The sequence below is a fragment of the Pan paniscus genome, chromosome 10 (assembly GCF_029289425.2).
Source record: "Pan paniscus chromosome 10, NHGRI_mPanPan1-v2.0_pri, whole genome shotgun sequence".
NCBI classification, from domain to species: Eukaryota; Metazoa; Chordata; class Mammalia; order Primates; family Hominidae; genus Pan; species Pan paniscus.
In genome coordinates this window covers 133188800-133203440 of record NC_073259.2, presented here as the reverse complement: position 1 = coordinate 133203440, position 14641 = coordinate 133188800, and the positions used below count along the sequence as shown (strand labels likewise).

Genomic DNA, 14641 nt, shown 5'->3' with positions numbered 1-14641 from the left:
GTTTCATGGCGTGGATTCCATGCTGCTGAGGCAGGGTGGGCAGAGGAGCGGGCCCAACTCGACACCATGCGCTGGGGAAGCCCTCACCACAGTGCAGCACAGGCAGCGCCCCAGAGAAGCCCCTACCACGGCGCAGCACGGGCCGGCGCCCGGGGAAGCCCTTACCATGGTGAAGCACAGGCCAGCGCCTGGGCACGCCCTTACCGTGGTGTAGCACAGGAGGATGTCACTGCTGGTCATGTTGCCGTGCAGCAGGTGTTCCTTCAGATGCTGGATGAGGGTGCCCTGCAGGGGAGACACGGGGGAGCGGGTGCTCTCTGTTAGGCATACAGTACCAGGAATCTGGTACCTGGCCCACGCGCTGCTCAGACGCTGCCAGGAAGAAGCCCCAGCAGATCCCCATTTTCTTTCCTGGGAGAAGCAGACTTTGGAGGGTTCCCCCCGCTCCCCTGTGATGAGCCATGCCCCCATGTCCCTCTTCCCCAAGAGCTGAGCATGGCTCGTAGTCTGGAGAGGAAAACCCTGACACTCCTGTCTGCCCTCAAGCTCTCGGTGCCCAGGACATCAAGGGCACCACGGAGGCCCACCAGCTTCAGGCAGAAGAGAAGTGACCCTTCCTGAGAAGAGAGTCAACGAGCAAAAGACCAGGGCCTAACCCTTCCAGGACGGGTGCTAGCCCAGCCTCATGGGGGACAGGGAACAGGGGGGTGAGGGGGATGTGGTGGGGGTGGGGCACTGGCAACAGAGCAAGACTGTAGCTGGGACTCACGTTCAAGATCGGATTTCAGGAATGCCTCAGCTGAGGGGACAGCACAAGACCCTGCTTCTGGCTAAAACACCCAAGCAGACCCGCTCCCTCCCACCCACTATGCCCTATTACCTTTTAATTTTGGTGCTTAATAGGCAATATATTTGCACGGTCCCGAACTCTGAAGCAGATACTATGAAAAGCCATCCTCTCTCCCTGTCCTGTACCCAGTTCTCCCAAGAGGCAGCCAGTCCTAGCAGTTTCCTGTGAACATCTTTCTTGCTGATGCCGGCACATATTTATTAATGCCATTTTGTTCATTGTGACACAGTGTCCCGCACTTTGCCTTTTCCACCTAACAGCACACCTGGGAGCTCTTCCTTGGCATGCCAGGAGCTCCCTCATGTCTGTTTACAACTATATAATCTTCCACTGCCCAGAACACACTTGTTCCAAGCAACTCTGTGTGTCTGGCAGGGGCAGGGAGGAGAGGAAGCTTCCCATCGCCAGGCACAACCCAGAGAGCAGAGCCAGCGGCCCCTGCACCCGTCACTCCATGCTCCCAGCCTCGGTTTTCCTGTCTTTCCAACGGATCTCGTACAAGATCCTGAGGACAGACGGGGATGCTGCCCCTTCAGTGACCACTGCCCTTCAGTCTGGTCCACAGATGTGAGCCTCTGGCTCATCACAAAGGTGTTCCTGGTTGTGGAGGGCCTAGAAGGCTGAAGCAAGGACTTATATATTAAAACCCACCCATGAAGGCCCTCATTATACCCAAGGGAAAAGCTTCCAAAAGCCAGTTGCAGGAGATGATCCCTTTAAGAGCTCACCAGGAACAATCCTATCCAACACAGGCTCCCATTCAGGAGCCAAAACTCCTATTCCAGAGTCCATCCCAAACAGGCAACCGCCACCCAGCCCACAAACAGCAGCAACTGAAGCTTCCAGAGACTGCCAGGCAGACAGGCAGACGCTGCCTGATATGGTTTGGATCCAAGTCTGCATCCAAATCTCATCTTGAATTGTATTCCCATAATTCCCACATGTTGTGGGAGGGACAAGGTGGGAGATAATTGACTCACGGGGCAGTTTCTCCCATACTATTCTCATGGTAGCAAATAAGTCTCATGCAATCTGATGGTTTGATAAGGGGAAGCCCATTTCATTTGGTTCTCATTCTCTCTCTTTGCCTGCTGCCATCCATGTAAGATGTGACTTGCTCCTCCTTGCCTTCTGCCATGATTGTGAGGCCTCCCCAGCCACGTAGAACTGTTAAGTCCATTAAACCTTTCTTTTATAAATTGCCCAGTCTCAGTATGTCTTTTTTTTTTTTTTTTTTTTTTTTTTTTTTTTTTTTTTTTTTGAGACAGAGTCTCGCTCTGTCACCAGGCTGGAGTGCAGTGGTGCGATCTCAGCTCACTGCAACCTCCACCTCCTGGGTTCAAGTGATTCTCCTGCCTCAGCCTCCCAAGTAGCTGGGACTACAGGCACACACCACCATGCCCAGCTAATTTTTTTTAGTTTCAGGAGAGACAGGGTTTCACCATGTTGGCCAGGCTGGTCTCGATCTCTTTACCTTGTGATCTGCCCACCTTGGCCTCCCAAAATGCTGGGATTACAAGCATGAGCCACCACACCCAGCCCTCAGTATGTCTTTATCAGCAGCATGAAAACAGACAATACACTGCCCTTTTCTGCAGTCCCCCAAGGCTGCCTCCGGGCTCTGGAAGCTGAGCTGCAGGGTGGAGTTTAACAAGAATCCCCAGTCAGGGTCAAGAGACAGCCTCCCCTTCCCTTCCCTTCCCCAGGCACTCAAAAGCTTCTTAGAAAGTTACATGACAATCTGTTCTCCTGCACAGTGGGTAGGCAATAATTTGGGGGTGACAAACTTTTCAGGAACTGTCTCCATGAACTAAATCTTTCCACGAATCCACTTAAAGGACAGGGAACTCGGATTCTAGGAGCCTGTGGCAAATCCCTCTCCCATTTTCTTTTTCACTTAAAATCAGCACTTAACTCTACAGCTTCGCTCACGTGGTCTGCTGAGAGCACAGCAGAGATATGAGCCCACCTTCGTTCAGTGGTTCATTAGCCTCATTCTCTCAGATGGCACAAAACAAATGATGGGCCCTCCTCCTCTCTCAAGAATTTCTCTGTGTGACTCTTAACAAGTTACATCCATCGTTTTTCCCTTAATTCTTAAATATTTATGGTCAAGTCTGAATGCTTTCCCTGAGGGTAAGGCAGCATAAACAGTTTCCTGGGTCTCAGCGCAGGAGAGTAATTTCATGTAAAGGAAGAGAAAGGGGAGCCGCTTTCTGACACCTTTCACGGACTTAGGAAGCGCAAACCAACAAACCAGTAACACAACCCCACCCCACTCAATCGGGAGGATTATGAGCAGCCCTAGGACTCTGGCCTATGTTGCCTCACTGTTTTCAAGTTTGTAGTCAAGATAACTCTAGAGAACGAGCAAGATGCTTAGTCACTTCTCCAGAGATCCAAGAGCCCAGTGAAGATGCAGTACATATAATTTTTCCTGATTTTTCCACACTCTAAATATACCAGGCATGATCATTTTATGAGCAAGCTATATTATATCTAATACATTTTTATGCTCCTCTTAAAAAAATGACATGCACTATGCAAAGAGCACTAAAAATAAAAGTACAGTTATACATTTCCATTTTTCCTAAAATGTCTTGTTTGGCCACATACACCCGCCCCCGCCCCGACCCTTGTCTGCAAGATTTCTAAAAATGCTCATCTCGGTGGCTCATTCACAGACCTGCACCCAGGTGCAACAGGGCTGCCCTTTCACAGGGAAAATGCGATTCCAACTACACCTTAGTCTGTGAACACACCCCGACTGGCTTTCATAAAATCAGATGATTTGAGCGACAGGACAGCTCGCTGCCTGCAAAGAGGGAACTCAGTTGAGCCAGTGTAACTGCTAGAAATAAGGCTTTTGCCCCCCACCCCTGACCTCAGCCCCTCGCTCCCACCCCTGGGTTTCTTGAGAATTAACCTGCTGTGTGTGGACAGGCTCTTGGACCTTCGATCTATTTCACAGCCTGCAACAAGACCTTCAGTGAATCTAGATCTAGGTGATGATGAAACCACACTGACTCCTTTCCACATTCTGATGAAAATACTCTGTAAAAAGCCTAATAGGGCTTTCAAATGATTCCAATGTAAATATTTCCTTTCTATGGAAGGGATTCAAACTGCTTCTAGGTAGAGGGAACATCTATAAAAGCTAAATGAGCTAGAATAAGGGAACTTGTATATTTCCTTTTCAAATGCCACTGTCTTATCAAGCAAAGGTTTCTCCACTTGGAGAATTCTCTTCTTCTGAGTTTGGGGGAAAAAGTGGTGATCAGAAGGTTTGACCAAGATACAGTGGATTTTTCTCCTCCCTATAGGCTGAGCCAACTGATAGGGAAATGGGGAAATGAGCTATGGGGAAAGCTGAAGAGCTGGCCCAGAGGAGAGCCTAGAGCAGCGTGAGGGTGAGAGCCACGGCGTGGCAAGCATCCTGACTCCCACAGACCGGCCCAGGAGAAGTCTGAGTGCAAGGTAAGGATTCAACCGAGTCAGGAAGAAGCTCTCTTATCAAGCCCAGGGGCAGAAGAGGATCAGAGGAAGTAAGATGTGATAGCAGTTATTAGAAAAGCACTACATTCAGCTGGGCGTGACGGCTCACGCCTGTAATCCCAGCACTTTGGGAGGCCAAGGAAGGTGGATCACGAGGTCAGGAGTTGGAGACCAGCCTGGCCAACATAGTGAAACCCCGTCTCTACTAAACACACACACACACACACACACACACACACACACACACACAAACTTAGCCGGCCGTGGTGGTGGGTGCCTATAATCCCAGCTACTCAGGAGGCTGAGGCACAAGAATCACTTGAACCCGGGAGGCAGAGGTTGCAGTGAGCCAACACTGAGCCACTGCACTCCAGCCCAGGTGACAGTGCCGGGACTCCATCTCAAAAAAAAAAAAGCAAAGCACCACATTGACCCAGGCATTTCATTTCTGAAGAGTGGCCTAGTGAAATCACAGAAATGAAATACACTAACGTTGTATCCCCCCGATAGATGCACGGAGAAGAACACCACATCATTTCCAGCGTGTTCCCACCAAAGCTGCATCACCTGGACCTAACCACGAGGAGACACCAGACAGACCCAAACAGAGCCATTCTGCCAAACCAGGAGCCTGGGCTCTTCGAAAATGTCAGTGTCACGAAAGACAAAGAAGCCCAAGGAGCTGCTCCAGACATGCAGGAGACCTGGCGACTGACGTGCCACCGCCTGAGCTGCTAGGACACTACTGGGGAACTGGCGACCTGAGTGTGGACCATAGATGAGGGGGCGGCACTGCACCAACGCCAACCTTCCTGAATTTGATGAGCGCGCTACACACTCTTCTGTAAGAGAACGCTCCTGTTCTTGGGAGATACGTGCTGAAATATTAAAGAGTGAAAGATCATTGTGGCTCCAACGTACTCTCAAATGGTTCAACAAAAAGCAAAACAACAACATGTGTTATACGCTGAGAGAGAAAGAAGGCGAAAGAGGCTTTTAGGACGTGTTAAAAATGGATGTTGACATCAGGCACAGTGGCTCATGCCTGTAATTCCAGCACTTAGGAGGCCACGGCGACAGGATCACTTGAGCCCAAGAGTTCATGACCAGCCTGGGGAACATAGCAAGACCCCATCTCTACAAAAACAAAAAAGTAGCACGTGCCTGTAGTCCAAGGTACTTGGAAGACTGAGGTGGGAGGATCGCTTGGGCCCAGGAGGTAGAGGTTGCAGTGAGCCATGATCACGCCACTGCACTCCAGCCTGGACAACAAAGTGAGAAACTATCTCAAAACAAAACAAAACAAAAGGACGTTGAAAATGTTAAAGACAGAATGTCAACAATGGAAGAATTCAGCTGAAGGGTACCATGGAGCTTACTATTCTTGCAGCTTTTCTAGAGGTTCTCTAGGTATTTTATTTTTTTCAAAAATAAAAGGTTTGGTTGAGCATGGTGGCTCACATCTGTAATCCCAGCACTTTGGGAGGCCAAGGCAGGTGGAATATATGAGCCTAGGGGTTTGAGTCCAGCCTGGGTAACATGGCAAAACCCGGTCTTAAAAAAAAAAAAAAAAAGCCACAAAAATACAAAACAAACAAACAAAAAAACAAGTAGGGCATAGCGGCACACGCCTATAATCCCAGCTACATGGGAGACTGAGAGGGGAGGATTGCTTAAGCCCAGGAGGCAGAGGTTGCAGTGAGCCAAGATTACACCACTGCACTCCAGTCTGGGCAACAGATCAAGACTCCATCTCAAAAAAAAATAAAATAAAATAAAATAAAATAACAGGTTAAAAGTCACTAACCTATACATATACATTCTATTGCATAGTAGTAACATATTATTTCAGGTGCTTTAATAAAGTTAGACTTTCGGTGAAATAAGAAAAATTAAAAGCATGTGTCATGGGCTGAACTGTGTACCCCCAAAATTCGTATGTTGAAGCCCAATACCTAGTATCTCAGAATGTGACTAAATGGGCCTTTAAAAGGTGACAGAGTTTAAATGAGGCTGTCAGAGCAGGCCCAGATCCGATCTGACTGGGGTCCTCAGGAGAAGAAGCTTGGACCCATACAGAGACACCAGCGGTGTCACGTGAAAGATCACACGAGGACACAGCAAGAAGGTGGCCGTCCACAAGCCAAGGAAAGAGGCCTCAGACAAGAGCAACTGTGCAGCACCTTGGTGTTCCACACAGCCTGTGGTGTTTTGTTATGGCAGCCCTAACAGACTCACAGCACGGGCAGGCTCTTTCTCAGTTAATTAGACTCTAATAATAACCTAATAACCTAGTAACCTAGCCTTCTAATAACCTAACCAGTGGCTTTCAAATATTTGACCACAACCCACGGTCAGACCTAAGTTTTACAACGCCCCCAGCACACGCACACATTCTGCTCCGCGTAACGACAGCTTCACAGAACACCACCCGTACCTCTTATGAGCCTATTCTGTGCTGATATTTCATTTTAGTTTTATTTTTTGAGACAGGGTCTGGCTCTGTTGCCAGGTGGAGTGCAGTGGCATGATCTCAGCTCACTGCAACCTCCGCCTCCTGGGTTCAGGCAATTGTCCCACTTCAGCCTCCCGAGTAGCTCAGACTACAGGCATGTGCCACCACGTCCAGTTAATTTTTGTATTTTTTAGTAAAAATGGGGTTTTGCTATATTGGCCAGGCTGGTCTCAAACTCCTGGGCTCAAAGCAATCTGCCCACCTCAGGTTCCCAAAGTGCTGGGGTTATAGGTGTGGGCCATTGCGTCTGGCACTGCGCTAATATTATCTATTCTTGTCTATTCTGATTCGTTCTTTTTAAAATGCTGGCAGGGCCCACCTATTGAGTTCACAATCCCCCAGGTGGTCCAGACCTGCAGGGTGAATGTAGCTGGTTCAGCCAGCGCACCCCCCACCCCCAAGGCACACTGCGCTGTACAGTGACCTCCAAGCCTATCGCCATGGTGGTAGGTGCCATCCCAGCCTTTGAAGTGGCAGCACTCCACTGCCCTGGGCCCAGTGCCGGATCTCCGTGCAGCACCCCACTTGGAGAGAAGCTGCACGTTGGACTCTCCGGGGATGGGGTGCAGTTTGACAACTCCAACACTGCCATCATCAGCTGAGAGGCCCTGTTGAAGTAAACAGACAACAGGAGGCCCTGCAGAGCCTTTCCCAGAGACCTACCCCAGCGGAATGCACCATGCACTTGGGTGCGCCCGTGGTGCCCGATGAGAACATGATGAACAGTGGGTGGCTGAAGGGCAGCTGCTCGAACTCCAGCTGCGGGGCCTGCTCACTGGTGCCGGTGGCAAGAAAGTCATCCAGAAACACACTGTGGGCCAAAACGCAGGGAAACACGCCATGAACGTCCCAGAATGCTGGACCGGACCCACTGATTCCACCCGTGCACTTCCCTCTGTTTCTACCCCCAGAAAAGCCAGGATTCCAGGGGGACGGTGGCCTGATTTGGAAACTTCCTGGGACCAGGGGAGGCAGTTAGATCTCAGAGATTCAAGCTAATTGAAGGAAAACTCATTGAACGAGTGAAGGTTTCAAGTTGCTTAATCAGCACTGCTGACAGGGCCAAGGGCTGTCTTTTAGAGAATCTTTTAAGTGTTTTCATAACCACCACGGAGAAGGATCACTTACAATGAACAAGCCATGTGTGTACCAACACGGCTGAAGGAGGCTTTGGAAATGGCCTTGAAGTCTTCTGAGCCCATGTCCTTTGTTTGCTATTGATCACCTGATTAGCAAACGCTTTGTTTCCAATGATTGCCCAAAAGGAAGCACTCACCAAGTGGGTCTGAAGTAAGATGCTTCCCCCGTGGGGAGAAGGGAGAGGAGAAGATGCTAGATTAATGAGCCCTTCCTACAGATGTGGGGTCAATTTCCTAAACTACAGCTCAATGACAGAGAACCGCTCAGCAAATATCATGTGTTGTCACTAACTTACTAGATCCTGAGGTTTACAACAGCAAGATACAAATATCTGTGCAAGAACAAATAAAATTAATCCCAGCTATTGACTGTCACCCAGGAAGTGTGCCTAGGCTTACCCCCAAAGCTGACAGGCAGCATTGTTGTAGGTGGCCAAGAACCACCAAAGGGGCGACACAAACAGGAGATTTGTTTTCTGCACTAGAAACAGCCGCAGAAGCCACAAGCCATCTTGGGAAAAGGTGGTTTTCTATTGTGAATTCAGCAGCAACATCCATCTCAAAACATTGGCCCTATACTCAACTGACAAATGGACTTTCTCTCAGGGAAGGAGGTGGGAATCAGTTAAACGCAGCCTGCAGCCATTTGCTAGGGATAATTACTCTGAAATACAAATGCCATACAGACTAAAATGAAGAATTTTGCTGTCTTGCATGAGAAGGCATCCTTAAATATAAAGGTTTCTCCTGGGGAAGACATGGTGGTTTTAAAAGGGCATCCAAAATAATTCAACTCTAAGCAAGAAACAAACAAAGCCGTCTGCTCCAGCATGTCAGGAAAACTATTCACTGTGGAACTTTACAGCCAATGAAAACCCCATCCCACCTCTACCTCCTGTAAGAATCCCATTATAAAGTGCCGGATCTAATCAGATACTTCACACAGAGAAAAGCCTTTTCTGTCAAATGGCCCATAAATCACAGTACATAATGATTACCTTTGTTAAAGCTCTTCTAAGAATGAAAAGCCCACAGGGTGGCTCCCCCGGCCCCGTCAATTCTCCACAGATGGGCACGTACCCGTTTCTGCTTTATCTGTGGCATCCACAATCAAAGGATGGACTGCAGTGGGAGTCCAGCCCCTGGGGTGTCGGGCTAAATGAAGTGGCTAACATGATTCTGCTGGATGCCCTCATTTTATATCAACTGCTGATGAATATTATTCAGAAAAAAGAGCCAGGCCAACCAGGGGGCTGGTAAACCCTGTCTGGTTTTCCTCCTAGCCTCCATGCATCATGGCCTCCATCCACACACCTGGGGCACAAAATCCGAGGTCGCATGAAAGAAAGCCAGCGCTCTGGCACCTGGTTGTGATTTATTAAGGTCGGCAGGGTCCCACAGTCCACGGGACAGGCACCTGGGCCTGCCTGTGAAGAATCTGCCCATCCTGACTCAGGTGCTTCAGGCAACAGAGCCCACCGCGGCCGCACAATGACAGGCAGGATCACTGAGAGCTGACTGTGCACGCTTTGCAGAGCAGCAGCATATTTAATCCTCCCAGCCAGCCTGAGAGGATGGTGCTGATAAGAGTGTGGATGTTTGTCCCCACCCTCATCTCATGTTGAAATGTAACCCCCAATCTGCAGGTGGGGCCTGGTGGGAGGTGTTTGCATCACGAGTGTGGATTCCTCCTGAATGGCAGGGACCATCCCCTTGGTGATGAATGGGTTCTCACTCTGAGTTCACACAAGAGCTGGTCATTGAAAAGTGTGTGGCACCCCGCCCCCCGACCCCCTCCACTCCTGCTTTCCCATGTAAAGTGCCCACTCCACTTCCCTTCCGCCATGATCACAAGCTCCATACAGCCTCCCCAGAAGCAGATGCCGGCACCATGCCTCTCGCACAGCCTGCAGAACCATAAGCCAATTAAACCTCTTTTCTTATAAATTACCCAGTCTCAGGTACTTCTTTATAGCAAGGCAAGAACGACCTAATACAGGTACCACCTCATCTCCATTTTACAGATGGAGACACAAGGCTCAGAGAGGTTACTTGCACAGGGTCACACAGCTGAGAGCTGAACCTGACAAGTCAGATCTGGAGACCATGGCCCTCGCCAAGCCACCATTTTGCCTGCAGCACCCTCCAGGCTCCAGAATATGCCCTGCACACACAGCTGTCCCCAGACCCTGCTCATACCTCAAAGCCACCCCCAGATGCCACCTCCCCAGATCCTACAGGGAAGCACCCAGGCCCTGCTGTCAACCCCTGGGCACATCCTGTCCCTCCCACTCCTAGTGGTCACAGCTCAACCTCCCTGCAGGTGGGTCTCGCCTCTCCAACTAGACTGCAACTCCCGGAGGACAGGACACATGATTTGTACCTTGTGGTGCCCCTGAGAACACCCTGACAGACGGTAACAAGCCATGCACCGACTACCACTTGCTGGAACAAAAAGGCCTCCGCCATCTCCTCCTCTCTTCCACCTCTGGTCCCCGTGGCTGGTATGAAGACACCCTGCCATGTTTACATAGCCCCTCCTCACCAGGCCTCAAGGAGCCACGTACAAGGTGCCCTCCAGTGGCCCAGACACAAGGCTCAAGGGAAAGCTTACCCCGCGGGGGTAAACGCCTGAGCTCAGAACCCTCTCCCCACAACTGTTTCAAGAAAAATTAAAGGAAGGTATAACTCCAAGAACTTTGGGAAGAATTCAACTTTGACTAAACCATAATCCATAATCCATTTCCTTAATCTCTATTCAAAATGAAGATTTTTTTTTTTTTTTTTTTTTTTGAGACGGAGTTTCACTCTTTTGCCCAGGCCGGAGTGCAGTGGCGCTATCTTGGCTCACTGCAAGCTCCTCCTCCCGGATTCACGCCATTCTCCTGCCTCAGCCTCCCGAGTAGCTGGGACTACAGGTGCCAGCCACCACACCTGGCTAATTTTTTGTATTTCTAGTAGAGACAGGGTTTCACCGTGTTAGCCAGGATGGTCTCGATCTCCTGACCTCGTGATCCGCCCGCCTCGGCCTCCCAAAGTGCTGGGATTACAGGCGTGAGCCACCATGCCTGGCCAAAAATGAAGATTCTTACAATCCTATTGGGTACACAAAACATGTGGTTTATTCTTTTATAAATGCCAGAAAAGCCAAGGAAGATGTCATCAGCAACAGGGAACACACGCATGTCCTAAAAGGTGAAAAATACATATACGAGTGTTTATGTATGCATAGCCATACATACACATGTACCCATGCATGTGCACCTGTGCACGTATGCACCTGTGTAAATGCACATGCATGTGTACACATGTAGATATGTGTGCCTTGTCATGTGCATGCGTGTGCAGTGCATGCACCATGTGCACATACATGTACACATGATTTCCAATGCAGAATTTCTGTGGCCAATCTAGGAAGGTGGGCTTGGCCCCATCAGAGCCCCCTACATAAGGGACACCAGACTGGAAGAGTGAGGGTGCCTGGGACCATCTCTCTTCCGCCACTCATTCACTATGTGGCCTTGGGGGATTCGCTCTGGGGCCTCAGGTGCCTTATCTACAAAATGATGCTTTTAACTAAAACCTCCTCCACTTCTAAAATTCTCTGAGTGACCCCAAGTGGAAGATGCAGAGGCCTACTTCCCCGCAGGAGCTCCAGTGGGTCCACACGGACCTGTGGGTCAGAATGCGGTACATTACCTGTTTGGAATCTTTGAAAGGTCTATGTTCTCTCTGGAGGACACATAAGGAATCACCACCACTTTCTTCAAGTCTGGTAGGCCTGGAAGGAGCAAGAGGAGAAAACACAAGGTTACAGGACAAAGATGCTTGGCTGCTTTTTTTTTTTTTTTCCACAAAATATAACACAATCTGGGGCAGAGACTACCCAGGTTGACTCCTGGCAGACTCTTATGTACCCACACACACACCCAGCCATGCCGGCTGGGAGCCGGAAGGGCCACACACCTTTAACCACCTGCTGCAGCTTTTCCATGTGGTTGTGCTCTTTGCCATTATAGACAACAGCCTCCACAGAGAAGATGAGCTTTGGCTGAATTTGAGAAAACCGGTCCAGCACACCCTGAAAGCAGGAGGAAAAAGTCATCATTGATCATCCAAAAGGCAAAAACCAGCAGGCATGGTGGTGGGTGCCTGTAGTCCCAGCTACTCTGGAGGCTGAGGTGGGAGGATTGCTTGAGCCCAGGAGTTCAAGGTTGGAGTGAGCTATGCTTGCACCACTGCATTCCAGCCTGGGCACGAGTGAGACCCTGTCTCTAAAAAAAAAAATGGCAAAAACCTTCAGTAGCCAATAGGACCACTGCATTTCACGGGAGAGAAAGGGCAACATCATCAGTGCATGACCAGGTCCCTGTGTCCCCAGCACCCGTAGCCAATAAAGAAAGTCAATGAGGCTGGGCGCGCTGGCTCACACCTGTAATCCAAGCACTTTGAGAGGCCGAGGCAGGTGAATCACTTGAGGTCAGGAGTTCAAGACCAGCTGGCTAATATGGTGAAACCCCATCTCTACTAAAAATACAAAAATTAGCCAGGCATGGTGGCACATGCCTGTGGCCCCAGCTACTTCAGAGGCTGACGCAGGAGAATCGCTCTGCAGTGAGCCGAGATCGTGCCATTGCACTCCAGCCTGGGCAACAGAGCAAGATTCTGTTTTTTTTTGTTTGTTTTTTGTTGTTTTTTGTTTTTTTTAAAAAAGGCAGGCATGGTGGCTTACACCTGTAATCCCAGCACTTTGGGAGGCTGAGGTGGGCGGATCATGAGGTCAGGAGTTCAAGACCAGCCTGACCAACATGGTGAAACCCCATCTCTACTAAAAATACAAAAATTACCCAGGCATGGTGGCACGTGCCTGTAGTCCCAGCTACTCGGGAGGCTAATGCAGGAGAATCGCTTGAACCCAGGAGGCAGAGGTTGCAGTGAACCAAGATAGTGCCACTGCACTCCACCCTGGGCGACAGAGTGAGACTCCATCTCAAAAAAAAAAAAAAAGTTGATCAAAGCACAACTTATATCTGAGAACAACCACTATGCCAAGGAAGGCATCAATATCAAGAAATACCAGAAGTATTTACAGACATATACTGAAATAGGAAGAGTATAGAGTGTGTGTTTACACTACCAAAAAGATTCCCCACTTTACAGAAAGAGCCTGTTAGCACAGCTCTGCTAGTATATACAAAAGAAGATTCATCTTCCAAAGAGGCCACAACAGCAAAGCAAAGTGGCCCCATATTTTGGTTCTCGGAATCTTCAATTAAAGAGGAACCTGAATCCTCCAAGCAGTGCATTTATGCCAACCAATGGCATAAGCCTACACGTGCATACACTAGTTAATGAGCCCCATCTTAAAAGGCAGGATCGCCACACCCATGTCTCTGGTCTGTACTGCACGTGGAGTCTGCAGTCCAGCCAAGGGCATTGCTTTCCTGAAACAGGGGATTCCTCCCATGCAGGCATGGGCTTGTTCTTGGAACTCATAACATTCACTGACACTCCCTGAGTGTTAGTCCAGATTATTAATTATTAACAGATTATTAATGTTAGTAACAGATTAAAGCACTCTCAGACAAGGCTTCTATTCACTTCCCTCCTGGCCATCCTCAAGGTTACACTGTGTTAAGAGACTGCCATCTGCAAACATGGGTAGCCATCACCCAGATGGCTGCTATTCCCTCGCACATGAGCCTGATGCAAGCAGTTCAAGACCAACACCTAGGGCTACCCCCAGGGCACATACAGTGGCCCCAGAGCCTGTGAGTAAGGACTTCACAGCACAGGGCTCTCCACCCTGGCTGCCTGGTAGCATCGCCTGCAGTGGGACTATTAAGTTAATTAAGCTCATTAGGATAACTAATTAACGGGTCAGGAGCAGCGGGCATTTCTTTTCAGGGCTCCCTGGTGACTCTTAGCAGGGAAGCAGAAACGCTGACTCTGCGGGAGTCTAAGGGGCAGAGTGTTGTGGGAGGGAGGCTGGGCAGCTCAAAGTGTGGTCCCCCAGGCAGCCAGTCAGCCTCACCTGGGGCCCCAGACCTAATGAATCGGAAACTCTGCAGGAGACCCAGCAATCTGTTCTCACCAGCCATCCAGATGATCCTGAGGTGTGATAAAATTTGACAATTTCTGTGCTAACAGTTCTAGGATTCAGAGTTTACTCAACACTGTCCAATTTCCCCAACTAGAAGCTGAATTAACAGAGAAGAGTAGGGAGTAGAAAGCATTTGTTTATTCCATGTGCTAGGTGCCAGGCACCGTGCCAGGGAACCAGACAGACAGGGTTCCCACTCCCCAGAACATACGATCTATCAGAAACACAACAGGAAAACAATTGCAAATGTTATTGTTTTCCATTTCCAATGTTTTCAGTAAACTACACTCAAAATTAGGTAGCCAGGGAAAGAAAAAAAGAGAAGGAATTAAAGCCATAAGGAAAAACTAATGATGGACTTGACCAGCAAAACCAAAAATCATTTTTCCAAAACAACCAATAACATAAGCTTCTTAGCAGGCATGGTGGCTCGCGCCTGTAATCCCAACACTTTGGGAGATGAGCTTGGACAGCTACAAAAGAATTATTTTATTAAATTAGCAGGGCACCTGTAATCCCAGCTACGTGGGAGGCTGAGT

The 14641-nt window shown here is 49.2% G+C and overlaps 1 protein-coding gene across 5 annotated transcripts in view; it reads right to left on the bottom strand.

The window, feature by feature from the left end:
- AACS (acetoacetyl-CoA synthetase) overlaps positions 1 to 14641 on the bottom strand; it is a 76819-nt gene that overhangs the window by 27310 nt on the left and 34868 nt on the right. For all 5 annotated transcript variants that reach the window (XM_003817854.4, XM_008971116.5, XM_008971115.3 and 2 more), the window contains exons 6-9: positions 11966 to 12080; positions 11699 to 11780; positions 7524 to 7671; positions 205 to 285 (exon numbers count right to left, since the gene is read on the bottom strand). In XM_003817854.4, the coding sequence (XP_003817902.1) occupies positions 205 to 285; positions 7524 to 7671; positions 11699 to 11780; positions 11966 to 12080 (426 nt within the window). The remainder of the gene's footprint in view (positions 1 to 204; positions 286 to 7523; positions 7672 to 11698; positions 11781 to 11965; positions 12081 to 14641) is intronic.